The 25,865-nt window shown below is 52.6% G+C and overlaps 11 protein-coding genes across 11 annotated transcripts; 5 read left to right on the top strand and 6 right to left on the bottom strand.

Annotated features, from left to right (window-relative positions):
* Positions 1–790: 790 nt before the first annotated feature.
* KD926_008285 (LIM domain protein) lies at positions 791–3,025 on the top strand (the record flags this gene model as incomplete). Its single annotated transcript, XM_053100993.1, has 1 exon — positions 791–3,025. The coding sequence occupies one exon, from the start codon at positions 791–793 to the stop codon at positions 3,023–3,025; it is 2,235 nt and encodes a 744-aa protein (XP_052955443.1).
* Positions 3,026–3,508: 483 nt separating this feature from the next.
* Positions 3,509–4,782, bottom strand: trm8 (tRNA (guanine46-N7)-methyltransferase; the record flags this gene model as incomplete). The annotated part of the gene is made up of 3 exons (XM_053100992.1): positions 3,509–4,197; positions 4,317–4,504; positions 4,595–4,782. 3 exons carry the CDS (start codon positions 4,780–4,782, stop codon positions 3,509–3,511), a joined length of 1,065 nt encoding a protein of 354 aa, XP_052955442.1.
* A 729-nt stretch (positions 4,783–5,511) lies between these two features.
* On the top strand, positions 5,512–6,899 carry KD926_008283 (uncharacterized protein; the record flags this gene model as incomplete). Its single annotated transcript, XM_053100991.1, has 3 exons — positions 5,512–5,618; positions 5,690–5,813; positions 5,889–6,899. The coding sequence occupies 3 exons, from the start codon at positions 5,512–5,514 to the stop codon at positions 6,897–6,899; spliced, it is 1,242 nt and encodes a 413-aa protein (XP_052955441.1).
* A 283-nt stretch (positions 6,900–7,182) lies between these two features.
* Positions 7,183–7,956, top strand: KD926_008282 (ESCRT-II subunit protein VPS25; the record flags this gene model as incomplete). Its single annotated transcript, XM_053100990.1, has 3 exons — positions 7,183–7,590; positions 7,694–7,769; positions 7,844–7,956. 3 exons carry the CDS (start codon positions 7,183–7,185, stop codon positions 7,954–7,956), a joined length of 597 nt encoding a protein of 198 aa, XP_052955440.1.
* Positions 7,957–8,155: 199 nt separating this feature from the next.
* On the bottom strand, positions 8,156–10,933 carry KD926_008281 (BRCT domain-containing protein; the record flags this gene model as incomplete). Its single annotated transcript, XM_053100989.1, has 4 exons — positions 8,156–8,806; positions 8,866–10,267; positions 10,337–10,773; positions 10,844–10,933. 4 exons carry the CDS (start codon positions 10,931–10,933, stop codon positions 8,156–8,158), a joined length of 2,580 nt encoding a protein of 859 aa, XP_052955439.1.
* Positions 10,934–11,624: 691 nt separating this feature from the next.
* Positions 11,625–13,202, top strand: KD926_008280 (putative toxin biosynthesis protein; the record flags this gene model as incomplete). The annotated part of the gene is made up of 4 exons (XM_053100988.1): positions 11,625–11,846; positions 11,913–12,051; positions 12,120–12,228; positions 12,311–13,202. 4 exons carry the CDS (start codon positions 11,625–11,627, stop codon positions 13,200–13,202), a joined length of 1,362 nt encoding a protein of 453 aa, XP_052955438.1.
* Positions 13,203–13,550: 348 nt separating this feature from the next.
* KD926_008279 (ceramidase) lies at positions 13,551–14,502 on the bottom strand (the record flags this gene model as incomplete). Its single annotated transcript, XM_053100987.1, has 3 exons — positions 13,551–13,734; positions 13,818–14,334; positions 14,412–14,502. The coding sequence occupies 3 exons, from the start codon at positions 14,500–14,502 to the stop codon at positions 13,551–13,553; spliced, it is 792 nt and encodes a 263-aa protein (XP_052955437.1).
* A 1,017-nt stretch (positions 14,503–15,519) lies between these two features.
* Positions 15,520–17,386, top strand: KD926_008278 (putative mitochondrial carrier protein; the record flags this gene model as incomplete). Its single annotated transcript, XM_053100986.1, has 4 exons — positions 15,520–15,571; positions 15,637–16,583; positions 16,926–17,191; positions 17,251–17,386. 4 exons carry the CDS (start codon positions 15,520–15,522, stop codon positions 17,384–17,386), a joined length of 1,401 nt encoding a protein of 466 aa, XP_052955436.1.
* A 199-nt stretch (positions 17,387–17,585) lies between these two features.
* On the bottom strand, positions 17,586–19,223 carry KD926_008277 (uncharacterized protein; the record flags this gene model as incomplete). The annotated part of the gene is made up of 3 exons (XM_053100985.1): positions 17,586–18,302; positions 18,715–18,994; positions 19,108–19,223. The coding sequence occupies 3 exons, from the start codon at positions 19,221–19,223 to the stop codon at positions 17,586–17,588; spliced, it is 1,113 nt and encodes a 370-aa protein (XP_052955435.1).
* A 579-nt stretch (positions 19,224–19,802) lies between these two features.
* KD926_008276 (uncharacterized protein) lies at positions 19,803–21,432 on the bottom strand (the record flags this gene model as incomplete). Its single annotated transcript, XM_053100983.1, has 3 exons — positions 19,803–20,012; positions 20,073–20,138; positions 20,203–21,432. The coding sequence occupies 3 exons, from the start codon at positions 21,430–21,432 to the stop codon at positions 19,803–19,805; spliced, it is 1,506 nt and encodes a 501-aa protein (XP_052955434.1).
* Positions 21,433–23,265: 1,833 nt separating this feature from the next.
* On the bottom strand, positions 23,266–25,380 carry KD926_008275 (putative prefoldin subunit 1; the record flags this gene model as incomplete). Its single annotated transcript, XM_053100982.1, has 5 exons — positions 23,266–23,434; positions 23,517–23,683; positions 24,273–24,463; positions 24,517–24,955; positions 25,015–25,380. The coding sequence occupies 5 exons, from the start codon at positions 25,378–25,380 to the stop codon at positions 23,266–23,268; spliced, it is 1,332 nt and encodes a 443-aa protein (XP_052955433.1).
* Between the last annotated feature and the right edge of the window lie 485 nt (positions 25,381–25,865).

Here is a 25,865-nt window from a genome sequence, read left to right as displayed (position 1 = left end):
AAATGGCCGGTTTATAGGGAATACTGAGGTGGCCGACTCGGTGGTGTGGCCGACTCGGTGGTGAAATACGTTAGTTACCCTGGATGACTCAGTACCCCCGCGTTGCCTCGCGACGGCGTCAGACCCAAAACGGGGGTGTTTGCAGGGTTTGCACTGCTTTGTTGTTGTTCCCCTCGAATTGGTCATAGCTCCTGCCCTCGTTATCGTCGAGAGGTCCACGATGCAGTCATCGCCTTGCCTGACTGCCACTAACAGGTTTAAGCATCCCGCCGGCCCTTCTGATGTTTAATTAAACCTATCCCAGCAGATCGGTCTGAAAGATCTCCTTAGCCCCCTCCATCCTGGTTTCATGACTCCCAGCCACCAACTACTAGTTGATTGGCTCCGATGTTCTTATCATCATTATATTAGACTGATTTCACAGCTCTGGTCCTGACACCAACTCACCCGCATTCAATTCTCCTCGAGGGACCTGGTATTGAAGGCATCTCAATTGGCTGTCGTGAATGATGCACCGATCTTACCTCCCTCATGCAAAGGGCAAAGATGGCCAGCGGAAGGTTTCCCCTTCTGGGCCGTCGTACATGTCGAATGACCAGATCGGTGAGTCTATATTGCTGGCTGAGTCATGAGATTCTTTCTCCTTTAAAATAGCGGTGTGATGCATTCGAGACTAATAGATGGGTCGTGCGTCCTTCTCCATATAGCAAATTACTTGAAAGATCTACGGACAAATCGTCCAGCACGTCCGAGCGGATCCAGACCTCTTCCTTCGAGAACAGCCGGCTCGATGTCTAGTTCTCGTGACGATTTACCCCCACGAGCTGCGTCGGCCATGTCAACGTACAGCAATTCTGCAAGGTCGCCTACCAAACCGGCGGCCGACGCTGATCCACCCCGAGCCACCAGTTCTCTATCCAACCATCGTCCGTTCTCTCCTCGAAGCTCTCTGTATGGCTCGCCAGGACGCTCCGTTCAGGAACCAAGGACCATTCCAGTTCGCCAGAATGTTTCCCCGACTAGGGTACATTCCCGGTTTAGTCCCCCTTCTCCAGGCATGTATCGTGAGAGCAACCAACGTCGTTTTGAGAGAGAGCAGGCGAGGTCGTTGCGGGATGCGCTGGAGGAAATGAATGTCCACGAAGAAGAGGATGAAGACACTCGCATCCAAAAGGCGGCACAAGATGAGGCCACGGAACTCGTGTGGATGCATCAGAACCCGGGCATGGCCTCAAAGAATCCATATGCTCCTTATCGGAACCCTGACGTTGACCGTTTCCGAGGCTCACCGTCGAAGATTAACCCCCCTGCTCACTCTTCAGGGCCCTCAAGCCCCCGGCGGAATGGTCTGTTCCGCTCATCTGTGTCTGAGGCTCCTTCAGCCAGTGCAGATGCAAAGGGATCGAGTGGTAGTCCCACACGCGACACGCAACAAGAAAGACCTAGCTCGGACGAAACTACAAGCCCTAGAAAATACGGCTCGCTGCGCAAGAGTCTGAGAGTTAACTTTTCATTGCCTCGTGAACAGCAAAGCCCTTCAAAATCCCGAGACGGAGCTTGCGGGCTAGGTCTTACGAATATCAGCAGCGATTCGAATCGGGGTATCTTTAGAAACCCCAATGATCACATATACGAGGAACCTACCGGCTCCCCTCGCAAAGAAGAGGCCGAGCGCCCTGATTTCTCGAGGTCTGATTCATCTGCTCTGAGGTCAAAACCACGCAATGCCCTTCCTCGTGGCTCGCGGCCGCTTCCAGGACGACTGGGTAGCATTCCATTTGTTGACAAGCTGTCTCGCTTTGAACTCCACAAGCACCCTCCGACCCAATCTCGCAATGCCGAATACAAGACCAATGACCTGGCATCCAAATCGAAACCCGAAGAAGAAGTCATTGAGGAAACCAGTCCTGTGATAAAAGATGGTCTGGAAATCCGCAGCGACGATATCAGGGCGGCAACTAGTAAGAAGCTCAAAGATCGCAGTAGCAAACTCCCCATGCCGACAGCCGTCAGTGACCGCACCGGCCGGCCGATTGTGAGTTTTGAACCAGCCTGGAGACCGACCGAGGCGCAATTGCCCCCAAAGCCAGAACCTGCCGCCCCCACACCCCCTGTGGTACCTGCTGCACCCACGATAGAAGTGTCGGAGCCGCCCTCGATCCCAGTCATCAACGTACCGGATGACAGGGAACCTACTATTTCCGAGATGGGCGGTGGTTCAGCTCAGGCCGCCTCCAAGGAGCCGCGTGCTCGCCCAAATCCACCAAAGAGTGGTCAATCGTCTCCTAGGAAGCCCGCCCGTGCACTGCAGGATCGGTGGCTGTCAGCATATACTCGTTCTGGTGTCCCAACGGCAAAATGTGATTCTTGCACGCTTCCTATTGCAGGGAGAATTGTAACGGCTGCTGGAACGCGTTTCCATCCAGAATGTTTTGTATGCTTTCATTGCCAAACGGCCCTTGAATGTGTTGCATTCTACCAGGAGCCCGAGGCCAAGCGGCACGAAAGATTGGCTGATGCATCAGCGTATGATGAAGAGGCGCGCACGCCGAGATTCTACTGCCATCTTGATTTCCATGAACTATTCAGCCCTCGCTGTAAGAGCTGCAAGACTCCTATTGAAGGGGAGGTTGTTGTAGCATGCGGAGCAGAATGGCACGTCGGTCACTTCTTCTGCGCCGAATGTGGTGATGTACTTTACTCCCTGGTCCCCGTGGATTCCACCAGTATAGTTGCTAACTATGTGCACAGCCTTTTGATCAAGACACCCCGTTTGTCGAGAAGGATGGATTTGCCTGGTGCTTGCAATGCCATTCCCGCCGTACTGCCCCTCGGTGTCTCGGCTGCAAGAAACCTGTCCTCGACGATATTGTCATCACAGCTGTCGGTGGGCAATGGCATGACGAATGTTTCAACTGCCATGAATGTGGTAGTGAACTGGGCACTGATGGGAGATACTTCGTTCGTGAAGGCGAACCCAAACGAACCGCTAAAGGTCGTATCATTGGCGGCCCGGTCCAACTAGCTGTTTGCGAGCGATGTGAAGGCATCCGATTGAAGGCCTCTCCTTAGCCTCGGGATTAGGATGAGTAATTATGACCCCAGATGACAGATATGATTGTGTCCTTGAGATATCAAGTCTCTTTAGTTTTCGTATGCATTTTGGCACGTAACTCTTATCTTTTGCTTATTGTTTCTTCTGGTTGATTCTGCTTGCGTTTTTTGCCTTGCATCTTTTTGACATTCCTGCACTTTTGAAATCTGTGGGCATATCTTGATAATGATTTGCATATGTGGCAAGCGGGAGTTGTACATTTTGTTAGTTTTAGACACAGGAGATACATTACAATGCACATCTTTTGAATTTATCTGCATGACGAGCCTTGGCTTGCCGGGCGATTAACACCCATATTTCTTGGCCAATGAAAATATCATACATCTATTGAGTACTATTATAGGAGCCCGTCTAGCTATTCTATCTACGAGTTTTGGTGAAAGAGCAACCCATTTAAGCCGGCCACTCGGGGTCCTCCTTCCTCCTGAACACAGCAACATACTTATTGCCCTTATGCCGGGTGACTTTCTTGCTCTCCTCCGTCTCCTCCTTCATGACCCTGACACAGGGATCGTGTTGCAATTCCTCCTCCGAGACCCGCTCAAACAACTCCTTCACTCCCCCCTCCTGCTCGTCCTCATCCACAACCTCCACGTCCCGGAAATGCCTCAACACCCAGTGATGATACTCCTCCACATCGGTAATCGTGTACAGCAGTCCACCGGGCCGCAACGCATACGCATACTCGGCATTCAGCGTCTCGGATATAATGCGCGCCTTGTGCTTGCGGGCTTTGAAGTGTGGGTCGGGGAAACAGATGAAGATCTTGGAGAGCTGGTGGCGGCCGAAGAAGTTGGGGAAGAATTTCATCGTGTTGCTGCGCAGCGCGGAGATGTTCTGGAACCCGCCGGCCACGGGTCCCGCGCGGTCGGATTCAGTCGTAACTGTCGGCGTAGAGGGGTCCGTCGGGGCATCGGAGGTGGTGGGATCTGTAGGCGTAGCGGTGGATGGGTCTGCCGTGGGTGTGGGCGTGGGCGTCGCATTGTTCGAGGCCAATTTCTGTTGTAATTGCAGTTGTTGCGAGCGCAGAGCGCTCACGCGGTTGGTGACGTATTCAAGGACCTGCGTGCGAATTTCCATGCCTAGATAAGTAGAAATGCCATTTGTCAGTATACCGCATTGTCGCATGAAAACATGAATCGAGCCTCTATTCTGGGTCGAAAAGAGAAACGTAGAGAAAGCAAGAAAGGTCCCAACTCACCAACCATCAACGTATCCGGCAACACTGGCGCCAGACCAACCAGTAACCCACCGAATCCACAACCAATATCCACCACCTCGACATCCTTCACGAGTTTGCGCGCTCCGCTGAGATTCGTCTGCGCGGGATCCGGATTCACGAAAGCAGGGAAATGCGTCGACCAGTCCATATGCGCAGGACTCAGCGGACTAGATTGACAGACCGTCAGAAAAGAACAGAACATACCAGACCAGACCGGAACCTTTTCTCTCCACAGAAAACGGGGACCGCAAACATACTACTTCAACTGATGATCAGAAAACGGGTTCGCGTGCGCCCGCTGCCGAAAGAACTTCTTCTGAGGCAGTTTGGTGGCGGCCGCTGCGTCCTCCGCCGAGGCGTTGCGATACTGGTCGCGGCCCTGGCGCTTTTGACCTCCGCGCTGGGAGGGTTCGCATTTTTGGCGCTTGGCGGGGGGAGTGGACATTGTTTTTTTTTTTCTTTCTATTCTTTCTTTTCTTTCTGGTCTCTCTATTGGGTTGTTTGGTGGGGTGGAAGGACGAATTGCGGAGAGAGAAAGAGAGAAAGAGAGCCAGATGCAATCGGAGCGGCGGAAATTTTTCTCGTTCTCGGGGCCGGCAGTCAATCCTTCTCCACTACTCCACCATTCCTACTTCTGATAACTGATAACTACGGAAAATACGGTGTTTGACGGTATATTCCATTACTAGAGCATCTGCCTTTTTTTTGCAGTGGATCTTGGATAATTTAGAACGTTGTTTTCTTTTCTTCTTCTTCTTTTTTCTTCTGTCCCTGAGGAAAAGAACAAAGAACCACTATGATCCCCAACAAGAGACGCCAGCGGAGCAACATGCAGCGATCGTTTGCCTTGACCAATCTTTCTCTAATTGAGAGAAACCTCTGCAAGCTCGGCCTACCATAGGCTGGCCTTTGTTATGCTGGAACCGGGTGTTCGAGTCATCTAGAGTCTTGCTTTAGGAAAAATAATCGGAGAGCACAGCGATTGCTCATTTCTGTTTCTTTATGTAGGCACAATGCACCCTGCTCAAAGGAGCAAACAGTTGTCTATATGCCTGGTTTCCTCTCTTCGGGATCTTTTACGTGAATTCTCAGCTTTGGATAGCAAACGGAGAAATCATCCCGCGCAGATCAAGACCAGGACCAGGACCAGGACCAGGACCAGGACATAAAAGAGATGTCTTTGCAACCACCAGCTTTCTGGGACAATCTCCAGAACATCTCCATGACCAGCAGCGCATTGAAAGAGGCAGCAAGACGTTACTACCAACCACCGTTACCCAAGTATGTGAGAAAACCCATTCCCCTCTGAAATATGCTCTCTGATTTGGACAAGACTGATCATTCTTCTTCAGAGAACTGTGTCCTGATATCAGCTGGTCAGCTGCCAAAATCGTCGCAAGTTATCCGCCGCGGGAATTGCAAAAACTGAAGCGCTTTGCTAGACAAGGAGGACCTGGTTTTTCTGATCTCAGATATGTATGTTTCCTGGCCGTTTGAGCAGCCCTCGACGGGTCCTTGAGTTCGATATCTAATGGTCTGCCCGGGTGTTAGTGTTCCTTGAAAACGCCCATTCCCAGCATGGCTTCCGGCAACTGCTACGCAACCTCTAGGGTAACGACTCACGCCAGCGAATTCTTGACGAAATTGAAGGAGAGCCATGTTTATCCTGCTGGATATAGATTGCCAGAAGGCGGAGAGATGGAGCCACCGGCGAATTTCACGACCATCGTCGATATGCTATCTCACGATAGGCCTTCGTTGCCACAGATCACCAAGAAAGATTTCGAGGACTTCAAGCGTGCATGGAAAGATATTGCGACAGAACAAGTTGACAGAGACTTGGAGGAGTATTTCGCGGAGGTGCTGGAAGGGGGTGATAGCGAAGACTCAAAGTGCGAAAATGGCTTTTTATTCGCAAACTTTGCAATCCTGGCCAAAGACGTTGGGCATATGGTACCGTATCATGTCGCCGGTGCGCATCGTGAAGCACTGGACTCCAATATCTGCGCCAGGCTCAACAAGGAAATTCAGCCCTCCAACAGTCACCATTTAATTGCCCCCAACTTCTTTCTGGAGCTCTATGCAACGCCCGATGCCAAGCCCACAACCGCCCGGAAGCGGGCGTGCTACGCGGGCGCTTTGGGTGCTCGAGCGATGCAAGCTCTCAGGAGATACGAGAAAGAAGAGGAGCAGCCCCTTTTTGATCACAAAGCGTATACACTCTCTGCAACGCTGCACAGTGGAATGCTTAATCTGTACGCCCACCACATCACAGATGGCGATCCTCAGAATTATATAACGACCGAGATCGCTGAGTATAATATGCGGTCCGGCCAGGATGAGTTTCAAATAGGCATCACAGCTTACAGAAATGCGCGAGATTGGGCGAAGAATCGGCGGAATGAGCTGATTGCGGGGGCAAATTCTCGACACCCGCAGGGGTCCGGTCAACAGACAGCTGGATCACACGTTGGCGCGCAGAAGAGTGCTCCTGGCCGCGAGAGGAAGTCTGGTAGGAAGTCCGGCGCAGGCAAGAAGGCGAAAAGGGCACGACGCAGATAAGTGTGGGATGGATCAGTCGGTAGCAAGGGAGACTTTTGCTCAGGCCACACAGCTTTGTTGAGTTCTGTTCTGTTGTTTAGTGTACACCATGGTAGTTAGTAGAATTGTTGATTCTTGTGTCTTGATCGACTATGCGGACTTCCTTGAGAATGCGATCCTCTCACCGCCTATGGTAGTAGATACACCTCCACCCACCGCCTTCGTAGCCCTCCACAATTCTGCCCCCGTAGTTGACCCCCGCAACGCCTCGCTCTCTCTCCCTTCTTCATGAATCACACCAACCATGACATCCACCTCGACAACAGACCCCTTCCCTTTCCCCTCTACCTACAACTTCCCCCCCTTCTTCACCCCCCAACCAAACCGCAGCACACGATCCGCCCAGCTCCAGAAATGGTCCGCCCTCATCCAAGCCTGGTGTCGACACCACCGGACGTTCCGACTCTCGCTCATCGACGCCGTTGAATCCCCGTTATTTCACAACGCGACACTCCGCAAACGTGTCTCGCTTTCCGATGCCCGCGACATAATCGATTGGATGGCTTCTTCCTCCTCTTCCTCCTCCGGTGGTGGTGGGGACGAGGACGGAGGCGGGGGGAAGAGAGCGGAATGGGTCGATGCGAATCATAAATCTGTTGCGTGGATTTGGTGGCGGAGACCTGAGGAGTGGGCTGGGTTGGTGGCTGATTGGGTATTTATTCCCCCTCCCCCTTTATTTTCTAACTCCCTTTGTATGTTAGATTGGCTTGTGTGGCTCGAGTGAAGTTGGTACTGACGGGTGATGTGTTGGTTAGGTTGATAATACGGGGCAGAAGAATGTCGTGCTCACGGTGTATGAGTTGTTAGAGGGGGAGGCGACTATTTCGCAAGGTATGTCTATGTCTGGTTGTATCTGTCGGAGTGGTTTAGGATGGACTGGGTGACTGACCAATGAATTGTTCTAGAATGGCATGGCATGGACCCCGATGTCATGCTTCGGTCTCTCAATGTCCTTGTCAAACGGGGAAAGGCTCAGGTCTTTGGTGGCGAAGGCCAGGAAGGTGTCAAGTTTTTCTAAAACGCAGGCGTTACATTCGTGAATCTCGCATGGCCCTGTATGATGAACGCTATGAACGGCTATGGAGAGAGAAAAGAAGAGGGATGACAATATACACAACAAAAGTGCCCTCGAAACAGGCAGGTCAATCCCGAAATAAAGGCCATCGACCCAAATCGATCCCCAGAATCCAACCAACACCAAGCTCCAATCCCTGGCTTTATTCCTCGACCTTGTCAGCCGTCTCTTCATTCAACTCATATGCGTCCGCGGGGTGCCGGGTTTGGGACATGGCGATGTCCAGAAGCCAGTCCACACGGACAATTCGCGGTGTCTTGTGCACGCTTTGGGCCAACTGTCGGAAGCGAGGCCATAGCTTTCGATGATCAGCGGCCACGCTGCTGAGCAAGTAGATTTCGTTCCGGCTGGGATCAGCTTCCTCTGCCGAGCTGGCCTCGTCGCTTTCTTCTCGTTGGGACTGGTACGATACACGTCCGCGGAAAAGTGAACAGTCGCCTCCATTAGCATCAACGATGGATTTGAAGGCATCAAAGCCGCCACGAATGGACTCCACACAGTGGATTTTGTACCCCTGCAGAAGCCGGTTCTTGTTGTTCTTGGCGTTGGTCTTTGCTTCTTCCAACGAGAACCCAAACCGCTTCTCTGCAGCTTCATCCTTCAAAGGGAACTCCTCCGGGTCCGCCAGCTCGTTTTTCTTGAGACACGCTGTGATGAACTCGACGTTCACGATGACGGGCCCATACGCAAGTGCGTTGACGAATTTGGGCGTTCGCAAAATAGACGGGGCGGCGAGATGAGAACATTTCCGGGCGTCCTGGACGACCATGATGCCGAGGTCCCGAAGTTGTCGCTATTTGCAATTAGCATTTGAACCCGTATATAGTGAATGCCTATGGCGACTGTACAAACCTTGTCTGCGTCCTCTTTCTTCAGGTTTCCCACCCATTTCTGATACCCAGTAATCAATAGGTGCATGGTAATGGGCGGCTTGGCCTTCTTTTGTCGTTTGGGGTCCGCTGCTTCGTCTTCATCGTGGTCGTCCTCGGCCTCCAACGATCTCCGCTTTTTGCCGTTGTTCAGCACCACACGGTCCTCGTCTGTTACTCGGCGACCTCCGTAAATGACACCACCGACGCGCTTCTTCTCCTTCTCGTACAAGGCCAGATCCGGGGCGTAGTCATGAAGTCGGGCAGTAGCGGCATCTTTCGACCTTCGACTACTCGTCGACGACGGGGTTTCATTCTCCTTGCCTTCAGACGTGAGTCGCATTCGTGCCGGCGTCTGCAACTTTCTACTGTCCGAGTTCTTTCGCGACTTCGTCGACGCGCGTGGTGTTGTGGTAGACCAGGCCTCCGACATTTCGCTGTCTTGCTCCGATGCTTTCTCCGACAGAGGTTGTTTAGCTGCTGGTGCTGCTGCCGCGGCGGTGTTCTGGTTCTTCGCTTGCATCGGTCGAGGCGCGGGGGGTTCCGTTGAGTCTTCCGAAGGGTAGAAGATGGTTTCCAACACCTGTTTGTCCAGTCGCGTTTGTCCGACCACTTCGCCGAGGTTGGTCCTGCGGGGGAAGTGGTTGTAGCGGTTATCCGAGACCGGTAGTAGTTTGCATTTTGCGTAGCATTCTTCGAGCCAGAGGTGGTTGACGACTTGAAGACCCCACTCCCTCGCTGCGCTGCATTTTTCGCTGTTTCCGTGCGCCGTTACTAGGTGAGTGTTATCTTGTTTCAGGGTCTTGGTGCATTCGGCCCCGGTTGCTGCGATGAGATTCTCCAAGTAGGCTCGGGCTTCCCCGACGTAGTTCGAAAGACTGATTTTGAACCCTTTGAATCCCGGGATGCCGGTACGCGAGACTGGGTAGTGCAGTAGTCGCCGGAGGGGCGATGTCCAGGTATTGTAGGTCATCAGATGGTACAGCCAGGACAGGTTTCCGACGTCCTTGCCCAACCGAGACGCCATCCGATAGGCCACACCCTCTCTGTAGCGGCAGATCAAGAGGTCTGCTTCCGGGACATCAGAAGTCATGGAGCCTCCGCCCTGCTTGATGATCTCGCCAATCGACTCTATCAAATGCGGACCAATGCCAAGGTCTGTGGACAACATCACCCGTTTCCCTTCAAACACATCAAGCTTGGGTCGAGAATTGGGAGACATCACGTTCGGGAGGGTAGTCGGCTCCGGTGTCGACGCACCGACAATATCGCGATTCTCGACAGAACGGATCGGCGCATCGGGACCTGCACGTAGGATTTCCGGGTCGGGGAGCGTATACGGGCGTTCGTCAATTCGTCGTCCGAGTTTGAGGCAGTCGTCGAACCTAACGATGACATGTTAGAGAACCCATACAGGGATCGATCAGCCATAAAATACACCTGCGAAAACATACCAGTGGGGCAGAACGATTTTGGCATGCAACTTCTTGGTAATCGCGATGCGAGCCTTGTCGGAATCCACGGTCAAATCCACCAGGTGGGTGACCATGTGCGTCATGCGAGGACTATACAGCCCACCTTTCGCCAGCACGCCCCCCACGATGGCATCCTTATCGCCCTCCGGGATGTCCCCGCAGGTGACGACGACGTCGTTCAGAAACAGACGAGGATCGGGACTGTATTGCCGGGGGTTGGCTAGTTTTCGCTTCGAGAGACAGGCATGCAGCCATTGCGGTTTGACGACGGGAATCAGGGAGTCGTTGGCTGTATCGAAGGCCGGAAAGTCGGTGGTGGAGGACACGAGGTGGGTGAATTCCTCTAGTGGGGGAAAAGTGGCTGGATGTTCGTAGATGACGGATTCGCCGCCGTTTTCTTCGAGGATTGATGCATACTACCCGTCCAGAGAGGTCAGTGTCTACGGTTCCTTGCGGGGACGACAAGTCGACGAAAATGTCGCATACCTGGTGTGCCGCATCGAGAGTTAGGTCTTTTGAGCAGACGATGCAAACGCGGCACTGATCGAAGAGCTGGAACTCCTCGTGGCCCGCCATAGTGGAGGCAATATCTGGTGGTGGGTTGTCTGTGAATATGGAGATGACAAAAGAGGGTCACGACCGACGAGAGGAAGAGAGGGAGGCGAAGATGGAGTTGACCGAATGATTTGCGATGCGACGCGCCGGCGCGTCGGCGAGACACCAGGTCACGTGGTCCCCTCGCCACGGCGATGCATCACATTCGACCGATCATCGGGCAATTTCAATTTTGCAAATGAGTCCTGTCAGCGGGATTCTTGCAGCTAGCGACAGATCAATTATCGTACAGAGTACGTAAATAGGTTTGCACGTAGGCTCATGGGCCATCGAGAGGCCGGTATGTCAGTCTACTTTATCTGCCGAGAACTATTAACTAGCATATTTCCTGTTTACGTATTAGTGTTCCTGTGCTAGTACTACAACTAAAGAATCCTCTTTTTCCCCGCGAAAAACGAACAGACTAGTTAATGGTTGTGCCAATTACATGAAGTCATCAAAGCAAGGCATCGGCAGCGCATGTCGGTCATATTCCCGCCAGCGCGAGATCCTCGGCTCGTCGCAGATCGCCGGCAAACCCACTCCGCGAACCACTGGGGACTTTCTCTTTCTTAAATTATTTGAACACAACTACGGCTGGAAGATATAGTGGCCATCATTTATCCTTTACACTATTCTATATATTTATCTTTTTCTCCATTTATATACATATATGCTAGACGATATGTCCGCGCCGTCGGCCTCCTCCGGGCCCTTTCGCATCGTCGACCATGTCGTGCCCTGCCAGCATATCCGGGAGTATCCCGCGGCCACAGCCAACGAACAGGAAGACGAGCTGCAGATGGCGGTGAAACAGTACATCCCTCTGGACAACCCGAATCCTCAGCCAGGGGATGTGACGATTCTGGCGGCGCATGCAAACGGTTTCCCCAAGGTACGAACCGGCAACCCGCGCTGCTCTGTCGCCGGCGTCGCATATGGCTGATCGCAAGGGGCCTAGGAACTCTACGAACCGCTATGGGAGGAAATCCACGCTCGCTCTAAGGCAAATGGGTTCCGGATCCGAAGTATCTGGATGGCCGATGTGGCGCATCAAGGACAAAGCAGTGTGATCAATGAGAATCATCTAGGGAACGACCGTAGGTTGCCTTCCCCGGGGAGATGTCAATGGCACTGTATCCGAAACTGACTCGCTTCACGACAACAGCTAGCTGGTTCGATCATCCAAGAGACCTTCTCCACCTGGTCAATGTCAAGCGCAAAGAAATGCCGCGTCCCATCGTCGGAATTGGCCATAGCATGGGCGGCGCTCATCTGTCAGTCATTTCCCCTATCATCCCAACCCCCCGGGACAACTCATACTCTCCGAAACTTTCGCTGATGATACCCCCATGACAGCGCGCGCGTCTGTCTCATGCACCCCCGTCTCATCCACACCCTCGTGCTTCTCGACCCCGTCATCCAACGACAAACGACCCAGCTCGATCCCCTCGAAATCGCCCGCCAGAAACTCGTCATCGCCAAAACCACCCAACTATCCACCTACCGTCGAGACCGCTGGCCCTCCCGAGCCGCCGCCGCCGAGAGCTTCCAGCGCAACCCGTTCTACCAAGCATGGGACCCCCGCGTCCTGGAACGCTGGATCCAATCCGGCCTCCGCGACCTCCCAACAGCCATCTACCCCGTCGAGACCACCGACGCCAACACCAACAACGACCGACCCGTCACGCTCACCACCCCCCTCCACCAAGAGGTCTTCACCTTCTCCCGGCCCAACTACGACGGTCCTCCCGGTAAAGACGTCCCCGTGAACCGGGTCACGCATCCAGACCTCAACCCGGACCATTTCGGCTCCTTCCCGTTCTACCGGCCGGAGCCGTCGCGCGTGTTCTCGGAGCTGCCGCACCTCCGGCCCAGCGTGTTGTATATCTTCGGCGGGAAGTCGGATATGTGTTTACCGGACATGATGGCCGATAAGATGACGCATACGGGCACGGGTCTGGGCGGTAGCGGCGGTGCAGCCGTCGGTCGTGTTAAGGACGTGTATCTCGAGAAATATGGACATCTTCTGGCTCAAGAAGCACCGGCGGAGTGCGGGGAGGCGGCGAGCCAGTGGCTGGGCAAAGAGATGCAGCAGTGGCGGGAGGAGGAGCAGGCGTTCCGTGCGCAGTGGAGTCGGAAGTCGAAAGTTGAGAAGCAGACCATTGACGCGCGTTGGAAAGAGCACGTGCCGGCGCCGGTGCGGCGGAAGAAGCCGGCTGCCGGTGATGCTTCGAAATCGAAATTGTAATAAGGTAGCCTTGTGAAGGGGCTTCGAAAAGTTAGGTTCATTTGCTCCGACACTAATAGATGGATACAATTGGAATACAACGAGGTATATACGCTATCCCACCCGGACGCCATCTGCGTTGATTACTCTATACTCTATACAACACTTAGGAATGCATTTCATCTTTCGTTTCTCTTCTCTAAAAATAGAATCTAGTCAAACCAACCGACGTGACGTCTATAGAAGACTTGGCAGAATCGTGAAGTCAATCACAACTTGCCAACGGCCTGAGGCGCCAGGCCCCAAGATTCTCAAACCGGTACAAAAAATAGAAAACAAGGAAAGGGGTATATTCCGGGGAAACCAAGATCAGTTAGACTTCTTGACCGCGCCATTCTCGGTCTTTCCCTTCGGACTAGCCCGGATGATCTCAGGGAAATTCCAGAAATGAGGCCACCAAAGGTAGTACTCTTCCTGTCGCTCGTTGAGGCAATGGCGCAGCCAAATTCCCCAGATGATATATAGATACGCCCCGATCCCGGTCATGACATGCCTTGAAAAAGGGAGAACGTAGGTTAGCGTATATTTCAGGAAGTGTTTCGCCGTTGAGAAGCGAAAGGGCAAGGTCGAACATACCACCATCCATGACCCTCCAAGAAAACACCCCACGGAAGACCCACTACCCGGCGCCATCCGCGGATCTCCGTACAGAAGTGGTTGTCCAGATTCCAGATGAAGAAGCCGCCCAGAAACAAGCTCAGCCCGTAGACCACCATGAACCACATGGTCTTCAGGATTTTCGTGTCCCGCACGTTCTCGTAGTGCTGATGTTCCTTGCTCGGGACGGGGAGACCCTGTCGTTCGCGCGCCAGCCGATCCTCCTCGGTGGAGTGCCGCCACTTCGGGCGCAGCGTCACCTCCATGGTGAACATGCTGCGCAGAACCACCACGGTCGTCAGCAGAGCGTAGGCATTCTGGTGGAACACGGGGTCCTGGAGATAGTGGTAGTAGAGGGTGATGAAGACGGCCAGAAAGGCCAGGGAACTGGCCAGAACGACGCGAATCAGGCTCGGTCGCCGGTAGGAGAAAGAGGCATAGGCCATCAAGCAGGTGGTGTAGATCATGGACAGCTCATCGACCAGCTGCATGGGATCTGTACGAAACGAATGTGATAGGTCAGCGATTGGTCCGTTGGATTCTTAAGAAGTTGTGTAATGCCCGACAACCAACTTGCATTTGAGAGTGGAGTGAAAGAGAAAGCTCCCGGTTCCGACCAGAAGGTAGCCGCAGTAGGCGACCTGGAAGATGGAGTCGTGGCCATGACGCCGACAGCTGAGAAACCCCTTCACTCCGAGCCACATGAACAGTAGGTTGGTGAGGGTGTTGATGATCTCGGCGGAGTAGATGGTGGCATAGTAGTCCTGTCGAGCGATCGCATGAGTATGACGAGGTCAACAGGCATCTAAGAGTGAAACTGCGCGAATATACACACCTCTTCGCACCAGTTTAGAGTAGAGGTGACGGGACTCCAGTATCCAGCCTTCGCAGGCGGATATGGGAAAGACCAGTCAGGCATTGGAGACACCGGTCACCGGCACACCGCGGGACGGAGGGGGTAGTGGAGGGGGGGAGGTAGAAAGAGAGAGGAAAAAAGAAGAGGATCACGGCAGTGCGGGCATGATAGACAAGAAAGAAAGAGAGAGGGGAAGAGAGGAAGAGAAAGAAAGGCAAGACTGCCTGAATGGCCAGGCGTATTACTAACGCGAACTTTCCTTCTGGACGGTGACGTCGATTTACGGAGTATTCTTAGTAGTGCCCGCCACCCATTGGATTGCACGCAGGCATTCCTGATGCAGTGTTATGCAGGCAGCTGGCAGGTGGTTCGCCGCAGGGTATGAAGAGTGATCTTTCCCAGGTACACTTGAGTCTATGGCCTGTCAATCTCGTGGAATTCGGAAGATGAGTGAGTGTCAAGTAAACTCCGTACAAGTGCATCCTGTCAATCTGAAGGAACCTCGGATGTGGAGTCCGACTGGATGACTAAGCCCGCGGAATGACTTCACCGTTGCTTTTCTGGAGAAAATCCGTCCGGCTTCTCGCGTGCCTGATCCGGTCTCCAGTTTTTCACCTTGACCGCTTGACATGTCGTTGCTGATCATCTAGCGGTCTGTCCCGTGGATTTTCTTTTACCGTCTATGGCTAAGCCCTGTTTTGCTTGATTTTCTTCCTCTCTTTCTCTTCTTTCATACCTCCGTACCGATCGTCTCTATAGCCATTATTAGCCATACCAATCGCTCTTGAAATCCCCCGATATCCCCGGGGGAAGGGGTTTCAAGCGATGGCCAACAATGCGGCATATAAGATGCCGCAAGTGAAGACCACGTCTACATGTATGGTTCACTCCCTCCGCCCCAATCCACCCATTGCAATTGCTGATCCAAGTCCTCTCGCACAGCATCCAAGACCACCTTCCACTTCGCCGCCGGCCTCTGCTCCGGCCTCACCTCCTCCATCCTCCTCCAACCCGCCGACCTCCTCAAGACCCGCGTCCAACAGTCCCAACAAACCGCCGCCCTGCTCCCCACCCTCAAAGCCATCCTCTCCTCCCCCAACCCAATCCGCGGCCTATGGCGCGGGACCTTACCCTCCGCGCTCCGCACGGGATTCGGCTCCGCCCTGTACTTTACCAGTCTAAATGCCCTCCGACAAGGACTAGCGCAAACCCCAACGACGAGTGCTCTCGCCGCGACCCCCGGAACCGTCGCCTCGTCGTCCGCGCTCCCCAAACTCTCCAACTCGGCGAACCTCACCACCGGCGCCGCCGCGCGGGTAGCGGCCGGCTTCGTCATGATGCCCGTCACGGTGCTCAAGGTGCGCTATGAGTCGGATTACTACGCCTATCGCAGCCTGTACGGCGCCGCGCGCGATATCGTCCGCACCGAGGGCTTTCGCGGCCTGTTCTCGGGATTCGGCGCCACGGCGGCCCGCGACGCGCCGTACGCGGGTCTGTACGTTCTGTTCTACGAGCAGTTGAAGCGAAGGTTTGCGTCGGTGGCAGCGGCACGGGAGGGGAACGGGAGCGTCGACCAGCCGCTCGGGTCGTCGTCGTCTTCGTCGATTAATTTCGTCTCCGGGGCGTTGGCTGCTGGTTTGGCCACGACGATCACGAACCCGTTCGATGCCGTCAAGACCCGGCTGCAGCTGATGCCTGGGAAGTATGGGAATATGATGCGCGCGGTGCGCCTGATGGTCCATGAGGATGGGGTGCGCAGTTTGTTCGGTGGTTTGGGGCTCCGCATCGGTCGGAAGGCGCTGAGCTCGGCGCTGGCGTGGACGGTCTACGAGGAGTTGATTCTCCGTGCGGAGAAGCATTGGGCGGCGCAGAGTCAGGGCCAGGCCCATGTATAATGATCTGTTTTTTTTTTTTTTTTTTTTGTTTTTAACGCACTATGTATTTATATATGTCTGTTTGAGCTCGCCCTTTGTTGGAGTTTATGATTTGTGGCGTTTCAAGAAGAGAAAAAAGACTTTGGAATGGCCATCGATAGACATTTGGTTTGTTGCATGTCATGTCATACTGTGTCGAAGTGGATCTTCAGATGACTGGATCTATCTGGGTTCTAATATAACAGCACTCCTCTCAATAGAAAGAAAATACGAATTGCATGTAGATACCTATTCGTACGTATCCGTCTGTCTGTACACCGTACATCTTAAACCGCAGATATATTACTAACTACCAAGTCGACCAACCAACTAAGAGCTAAGAGCCTTCAGCCAGGTTTCCAGGACAGCGTTTGGTTTCCAACGAGTCATGTCAAACAGTTCCCCGCTCACAACATTCCTAACACCCTCACCGACAACAACCGGGCTATCATCGCTCAACTGGCAAGTAACGAGAAGCACAGGATCGTGTTCCCTCGAAGTCGCGCGCCGGTCGAACAAGACACGCTGCACGGCCCGCTGGCCGTCGGCCAGTCTTTCTCCGGGCAGATGTACAATAGTGCCCGGTAGGGCGACGTGTCGCGGTATTTGTACACCATGCCGGGTAGCTGGCCCGTGGTGCTAGGAAGCGGACGGGTCTCGGTGCGGTTGTTGCAAGTCTTCCACATCTGCATCTGCTCTTTGTAGCTGCCCGGAGTGGCTTTTTCGCTGCTGTAATGCGACATGAAGTCGTGGTGGCTGGCGCCGGAAAGGAAATATAGATCGAACCGGACGATATGCTCGGGCCGGATCTTAGTTGCTCGTATAAACCCTTCATCTCAACATGCTCAGAGGAAGCCTGGGCATGGGTGAAGTAAGCCGCATAGGAGAAAAGCGGAGGTAGTGGGTATTCTGCTAGGTTCCAGAAAACCATGCGAGCGGGCTTCCTTGAATGATCTGTGAAGGGAACGGCGTGGATTTTCACTTCTCTTGGTCTACCTTCTCCGCCATAGGGGCCATATTCGTCGTCACTATTGTCATCGTCGTCGTCATCGTATATTTCCTCTGTTGGGTGGAGAACGAGCTCTTCATGATCTCGGAACCTTTTGGGGCCAAGACGAACTGGTCGGCGCGTTGATGTCCATCCTCTCTCATGTAGAGTGTCTTCGCCCACAAGTCTTGACGAATCCCGTCATGTCGAAGCTGGTCACCGTGCTGGATTCGGAACTCAACGCCGTTTTCGTTGCATTTTTGTTCAAGGGCTTGGAGGGAAGCTCTGAAATCCTCAGTCTCGAGGTCATAAAGGCCTCCCATGTCCTCCATAACAATGGTTCTCAGACAGGGGAAGTCTGGGCTAACCAAGTCTTGTAACTGCGTAGGCAATTCTGGGGGAAAACCATAGTCATTATATCTGTAGGTGGTCAATGACTCCAGGGTGGGTGGGAGCGTGTCTTTTGGGAGGTAGGGAGGTGGCAAGTCTTCGTCGTCGTCGTCAAGTAATGTCTGTAATTGAAGGCTGACATGCTTCAGGCTCGAGAAGTCGCGTAGGGGAATAAATCGACCAGAGCAGGCGGATATAGTTCCGAGGCCATATAAGTCGATGTCGATCGTTTCAAGGTTTGTTTTGTGCGCAAGAAGACCTTTCCAAATCTCATCCTTCAGAACCAAAGGCTCATCGAGATCAAACCACAGGTCGAACTGCAGGGAGAGTGAGAAATTTTTCAAGGTCTTGGGGAGTCCAATTATGGCGTGGATGTCTAAATTTGTGTGGAAAGTCCCAGCAAACTACCAGGTCAAGATTTTCGACGGTAGAAGGACCAGCACTAGGCCCTAGCAAGACGCTCGATTGATCTGGATCGACATCGTACAAGCGAAGTGTCTGCAAGCTCTGTAAATGGAAAATGGGCCAAAGACCATCGAAGTACAAAGAGCTTGATGTCGACGGGCCTTGAGTTCCTTGATACGACCGTCCTCGTCCGAATCTTCAGAGTCGTCGTCGGAATCTTGCTCAGGTAGAGGGCGGGAACACGGGGATTTCTTGAATTAGATTTATCTCCTTGAGATGGCGAAGTGATGCCGATAGGCTCTTATTTGTCTGACAAGCGATGACATGTTCAAGCACCATCCAGAGGACAGGATCAGACCGTGGCACGTGAGCAAATAATGTTGAAAGATTGGGCAAGGAAATTAGTAGGAGTGCCATCACAGGTCGACGATCTCGCTTGGCTAGACCTTCTAGGATACTGGATTCAAGATAACCGATGCCTTTACCGTGAATGACGCGTATCACCATTTCTAATTCCTCCAAAGGGAGTTTATTATCCCGACTAGGAGTATAGGCGTAGTCAAAGTACCCCCAATTGCCGATATTCAATGTCCGCACCATGCTGCTAGGTTGGGGTTGCGACGCATTGTTCGTAGAAATTTCCAGAGCGTCATGAACGGTTGCCTAGCTCCATTGAACGTCCATTTCGAGTAAATTCGACCCAAAACTGTCGCATACCAGCAACGATTCAGGATGGAGAGACCGCAGAGGCGTTGATTATCCGACTCGTCTCGGAGGGCTAGATCGAGCACCATGCTGAAGAGCTCGTTGGGGAGATCCGCCGGATCAAGCATTATGAATATGCGGTCGGAGTGAATAAATATGAGTAGGGGTTTGATGGCGTCTTGCGACTTTGGCAATGTAGGGGATTAAATTTGTGTCTGACGATGGGTCCTGTTTGTTGTACCAGACAGCATAGGTCCCAATCGATGCCTGGTCCTGATGGTCTGTGGACCCATTTTAGGACTGGTTGAGCTGGTACACTATCCCGAAAGAAGTTAGTGGGCATTCCATCAGATCTTTGTAGCTCCGTGCGTGGATCCTCCCCGACTGAGTATGGGATGCCTAAGAGGCCATGATACTGTTGAAAACCAAAATTCGTCATAAAATTATCGTGTGTATCGTGTTTATCGTATGAAGCTATGTTATCAGAATTCCAACTCATAACAAGGAAGTAAATATCAACATATCATATCACATCTTGGGACATGTCAAGAAAGAAGGAGAAAGAAAAACCCTAAGCAATAGTATATAAAAACCAAGTTGAGATTCAGAAAGACCAAAATCAGAATCGTCAAGGTGAGCTGCGAAAATAAACCGAAAACAAACATAGCGAGGTATCAATTTAGTGCCGTGCAATTGCCGATGTTCGATCATGTAAAGATCCAAGCCCGCCGGCTGGGGCTCTTCTTCCGGACAAGGAACATCTTGTCTTTCTTCTTGTCGTTGACCTTCAGCTCCGTCAGAGTGTTTGAGCTCTGGGTAACGAGTTTACCCTCGCGCAATCGTCGAGAATGGGCAAAGAGCTCTTCCTGGAAGTCTTCGCTGATCCATTGCTTGATGATGATGTAGTTGCTGTCCAGCTGTAGTTGATGAGCAGTTAGCATGGTTTTCGTGGTGAATGTTAATTTGGGACGACTTACATCATCCCAGTCCCAGGGCAGGCGATACGCAATCAAAGTGTCCGGAAGAAGATGCTTGCGATGGACCTGAAGCCGATGTCAGTCAGGCACATGGTATGGAGATAGGTAGACGTGGTGGAGTAGGTCGTACCTTAATCCAAGTGGTCCGTTGATGGTCAACTTCTTTTTCTTTCTTTCCCTCATGCTCATGATCACTCTCGTCCTTCTCCTTCTCCTTTTCCTTCTCTTTCTCTTTCTCCTTGTCTTTGTTCTTCTTTTTCTTTTCCTCCTTCTCCGGGTGCTTCTTCTTGTGGAGGAACTCGTCAATCTCATCCTCCGTATATCCAAATTCCATTCTCAATCGAAGTCTGAACTCCTCATCCCGCCGTCTCTTCTCCTCACGCTCGGCAATCATCCGGCGTTCCTCGTTCAACTTCCATTCCTCGACGGCGGCCGCCTTCATCATGGCCTCCTTGCGCTGCTTCTCCTGCTTTTCGATCAACAACCTTGCCTCCTCATCCCGGATCTCCTTCTTGACCCGCTCGCGTTCTTCCTCCTCATCGATCTTACGCTGGAGTTCCTTCAACTTTTCCAAACGCAGCTTGGCCTGGACTTCTTCATCCTCTGCTGCTCGTCGCTGCGATTCCTCGAACTTGCGCAGTTTATAACGGTGCTCCGCATGCCGTTGCTCCTCATCCATGCGCTGTTTCTTCTCGAACCGCTCGAGCCGCCGTAGTCGATCGCTGATCTCATCCTCATACCAGTCCTCCTCGGCCTTCAGAAGACGGGTTTCTTGGTGGGGGTCGCGGTTGCGTCCCAGTTCCCGCTCCAGGCGCTCAATCTCCTGCTGCTGTCTGAACAACTCGAGGTCCTGTCGGGCGTCGTTCCTCTCCAGCATGCGCTGATCAATCAGCATGTCATAGTCACGATGATGCTGTGGCGAGGCGGTCTCATAGCGCGGCGAGGCATCTCGCGAGATATCGCTGGTGCTGGCACGGGGGCGACGGTGGTTTCGCAGCACGTGCTCGTCTTCAGACTCGTAGGGATCGATGAATTCTTGATGGTGTTGTTGGTTCTGGTGTCGCCGGTTTCTGTTGGAGCTCTTGTTGCGGGAATCGTTCTTGATGTCGACGATGACGGCCGGAGGCTGGCTGACGCGCTCGGGCTCGTTGCGTCGTCGACCGCCAGTCGATGCGGAGCGATGGACGTGCACGTCCTGCAGCACAGGACTCAGGTAGGTGTTGCTATGGTCGGGGCTGAAACGATGACGAGAGACGGAGCGTCTCCGATAAGACGTTCTCTGACGGGGAATCTCCATGGAGACGTCTGATTCTGAATATTCAGTTTCGGAATCGGTGACCGGAGCGTATTGGCGTCTCATATTCTGATAGGAGTTGCTTGTGGAGGAAACTTTCGCTCGTTGTTGATTTCCTTTTTCACTGATGTTTCTGTGGGGAAAAGGAAAAGACAAAAAAGATTACTTCTTCTTGGTTCTGATGGACGTTATATAGATTTCTTTCTCGGATGGCCTCCGTTCGCAGGATGAGTCGATTTAAAAGCGGACGATCGGGATGGAAAGGCTCAGGCGGAAATGATTAAAGCGGGGTGAAGCAGTGACGTAAGGTGGGAATGGGACCCGGCAGGAACATCAGATAATGACAGGAATTAACTAGTGGCCGTTAATCTGGGAAGTCCCCGGGATAAGAAACGCCCCGGACAGGGAACGGAGGCAAGGAGGGGAGTCTGGAGGCGAAGGAAAAGCACGAATCCGACGAATCCCGGGATGAAGAGAAGGAAGAAGGAGAGAGAAGGAAAGAAGAGAAGAAACGAGAAAAGATGCGAGAAGAGAGAGACTAGAAAGCCTCAGCTGAAAGTGGGGGGAAGGGCGATTCCTGTGATTTGTTACGGGCGGGCGAAGGCGTTTTGGATGGGCATCATTGGATCAGCCTGATCATCGGGCTGGCACTTGCTTCCTTCCGCCTCTTTTGCCTCTTTCCCGTCCTCTGGAAGTACTCCGGAGTTCACACGGGAGACTCGTGGTGGCTGGGGAAGTAGGTCACTTTATCTACGTTCCTCTACCAAGGTACTGTACCTTCGTATCTACTTAGTAGAACCTACTACTATTATTAGTAGCCCTCCATACTAGAAACCCCCCGGTTCCTGCGACTCTCCCCAGCGGTTATTCGAAACTCAACGTTAAGAGGCTCTAGTCCAGTGCTTTGATCTGATATCCGACGTTTCTTGTTTCTTGTTCTCGTCCGTTGGTTGGGAGGTTTTCCCCTGCGCGGGAAACGCAGTGAACCCAAGGAACTCAGGCGGTTAATCCCGCAGACCCAGTAAACCTTGATCGCCATCACGTTAACAGGGCCGACAGATCTTCTGACGGGTTGGTGTGACCTGCATCTCTTGTCCCCTCTGGCTCGAGATCCGTGGTGGGTTCTGGCATGTTCCGGTTACTACACAATACCTACTACCTACAGGGAAGGGCTGGGCAGCGAAATCATCCTCCAGGACTGCATGACGGACGACCATATCCACCTTCGCTGCCTGACCCATGGACTTGCTGCCCCTTAGGCAGCGATTTGGGGTCCTTGTTGCTGGTTCTGGCGTCTCGCCGTGTTTCATGGTTTGCATGGCGATTGGGTTCGGGAAATAGGTAAGGAAGATCGAGTCAGGTACCGCCACGGAGATTAATTTAATCTATTTTATGATTTTATCGAAATGAGGTGCTATCTACGAGAGCTGGTGGGCCTGGTTTCGGTTCGATCTGAGCCATACAGATCGAATTTCGCCGTACACAGTAGATGGTACGGAGTAGAGTATAGGGCAGGCTGCAATATGGATCCATGTCCCCACTCAACGGCCGCAATGGACGCCCCCATAGGAACTGCGCCTCTGGTCCTGCCAGATTCACCGCGGGGAGTCATCGACGCAGCAAGCGCTCAACCTACTCCATGGCCCATGCCCATCCATACCCAGACAGGCGTTGAGTAGCCTCGGCCAACCATTCCTCGATCTATTTCGGTCCCCCTAGAATAGATCCCGACCGTCCACTTCTTCTTGTCCAGCCCCTTTTCAGAACAGACTTATATTGCACGCCGACCTTACCAGCAATGCCGAGCCAAGAAAGAAAAATCATCACCGCAATAACTCCAAGCGTAGATATGAATAAAGAATGCAAATTAACAGAACTGACCAACAGCGGAGCACCTAATCAGGCCCTATCGCCTGACTTCAAGATCCGCTCGAGGTTCTCCCGACCATTCTTATGCGTCAATTCCAGCGAGGACAGTTTCTTTTCCAGGCCCGAGATATCCGACTTCAATTCCGTACTCTCGGTTGAAAGGCGCTTATCGACTGTGTTCATCGGGACGCTCATGAACCTGACGATTTGTCAGAGTTAGATTTCGGTCCCAATCAGACATCGAGAAGTCACTGTTGCCGCTGGGGGGAAGCCCAACTCACATCTTGCCCACTCCCTCATACACGGGGGTCTCCTTCGGCAGCGAACTAATCTCCTTTGACGTCAACTCCAGCATACGAATGTCTCTCTGTTTGGTTGTGATTTGCGCCTTGGTGATGCCGATCTGCTGTTGGGAGGCGACGATGCGGGTCTCGAGCTCTTGGAGGAGCTGTTCATCAGGGAAGTTAGCATGCTGTGGACAAATCTGTAATAGACGCTGCTATATTGAACCGGGGCGGGGGAGTTCACCTTCTGCAAAGCTTCGTTGGGGATGGACATGTTGGCGCGTAGATGGGGGGTGATGAGGGGTCAGCGAGGGGCTGGTTTGCAGTAGTTTGTTTCGGGAAGCGCTGGTTCTCAACGCGTTCGAGGACTTTCGGAGACTGGAAATTGAGCTTTGCCAGTGTAGTAGAGGGTATCTGCGCGTGGGGGTGGATGCTCGAAAAGGGTATGCTGATAGGAAGCTGGATGAACAACTTATCGGCGACTTAGCTTGGTAGGCTCTGATGTCCGCGGAGGCTGACTACCCGATACGGACATGGAAGTAGGGCTTAGGGTTACCTGTCTCGGCATTTGTATTACTATCTGTATGCTCTACAGAGTAAGTCATTTATTATTTGCTGTGGTTATTGGTTACGAGTATATTAATTTTGAAACTAAAGCCAGATTATCATCACATTTCCCATGCCACTTTGGCCCAATGGACGGAAATATCACTGTTCATACATCATAGATGCTCGCATCCTGGTGTAATCTACTTGCTTGATGGGATCGTACTTCGGGGGCTCATTGTCGTCCGTACAAGACGGTATGCATTCAATTACGGTCTCGCGATCGGTCGTCATAAAATATGGGATAGAGTACCTGTCGCGTGTCATTCGATCGGGGCCCTCGAATCGATCAGCAAGTGGTGGAAGCCGGACTCGGTGATTTGTCGAACGAAGTCGATCTAATAAGGTTAGGTCATGGCCAGTTCTCTCAGAAACAGCAACCGGGTTTTACCATTACTCCATCTCTGAAGTAGATCCCCAACATTCATGACAATCGCGTTTTTTACAGGTTCCACGGGAACGAATGTCCCCGGTCGAGAGATGTCTTCCACCTCTAACCCTCCACAATCATCTTGGAATAGCATCGTAATCGAGCTCCAATCGGTGTGTGCTCCGCAGCGAGTGACACGCTCTTTCTCCAATTCTTCGGCGGGGATGGGCATATAATGAAGCAATCGAATCTGATTTTCATGCCCTGAGTGCTGCTTAGCCAAATAGGACTCGTCGTCCAAATCCAAGCCTACGGCTAAGGCGCGGAGTATGCTGTCGCCGACTTTATTACACTCCCAATAGAACTTGTTCATGAAGGCTCGGAAGCCGGGAAACAGCTCGTCAGGAATCCACTGGTTGGGCTGATCGGCGTTCTCATCACTGCCGATATCATAGACCTCCTGGAGTTTCATTATTATACCGAAGGAAACCCTTCATTCATTACCACGCCATCACCTACCTTGGCATCTGGGATCTCCCTCATCTTCCGCTTTATTTCCTCATCATCTCCGGTGCTAAGGTTCTGCGAGACCTTTTCGAACCCCGGAGGCGAGTACCCTCGATGAACAGCCCAGCCTTCTGGATGAGGGGCTTTCATTTTCACCTCCTCGGGCAGATCGAAGAGACGTTTGGCCCATGAGAATGCCTCGTCCAGGACCGATTCCGGCAGAGAATGGTTTACTATGTAGACGAAACCGACTCTTTGGCAAGCTTCGACCAATTCCTGTGCCACTCGCAGCCGGCTAGGTTTGTCATGGTGGTCGTTCCACGAAGAGAAATCCACTCTGGGGATCCTCATCGGAATAAAGGCATCGATCGAAGACATGTTACCCTGGGAAGAGGCCTGTATCACGGGCGAAACTCGTCGAGGGCATTTAAACGTGCAAGACTAGATGCTGTAGAATCAAAGCCTTGGTATTACTCAGGCTTGATGAATGTCGCGACGAAATGAAATCGCAAACAGCGACCGGGAATGATCCTCCAGGGAGAAGGTAAGCACGTAGTACCGTGACCCCTCGGTCACATGTTGCAACCGTGATGGACGGAGAACGGAAACTCAATCATTGGATTGGACTGGGAGTACAGATGCCCGATACTTCGTCAGACGGTATACCGGCCAAAAAGATATCGGACCCCTAATTAGCCCCATATTTGAATTCTGTCTAGGCCTTCAATGGCTCAGTGTCAGTATGGAGTATCCATACTAGGTGCCTCTCATCAGGACAGAGCAGATTCTTTGCGGTTCACCGGACTGACGTATTACTTACGTTCGGTGATGGAATAAATATAGAAACCGAAAAGAAAGAAAAA

The sequence above is a fragment of the Aspergillus affinis genome, assembly GCF_023601865.1.
Source record: "Aspergillus affinis strain CMG 70 chromosome Unknown NODE_52_length_214890_cov_85_929348, whole genome shotgun sequence".
Taxonomy (NCBI): Eukaryota; Fungi; Ascomycota; class Eurotiomycetes; order Eurotiales; family Aspergillaceae; genus Aspergillus; species Aspergillus affinis.
The sequence above is the reverse complement of the archived record's forward strand: the minus strand, read 5'-3'. Positions and strand labels throughout refer to the sequence as shown.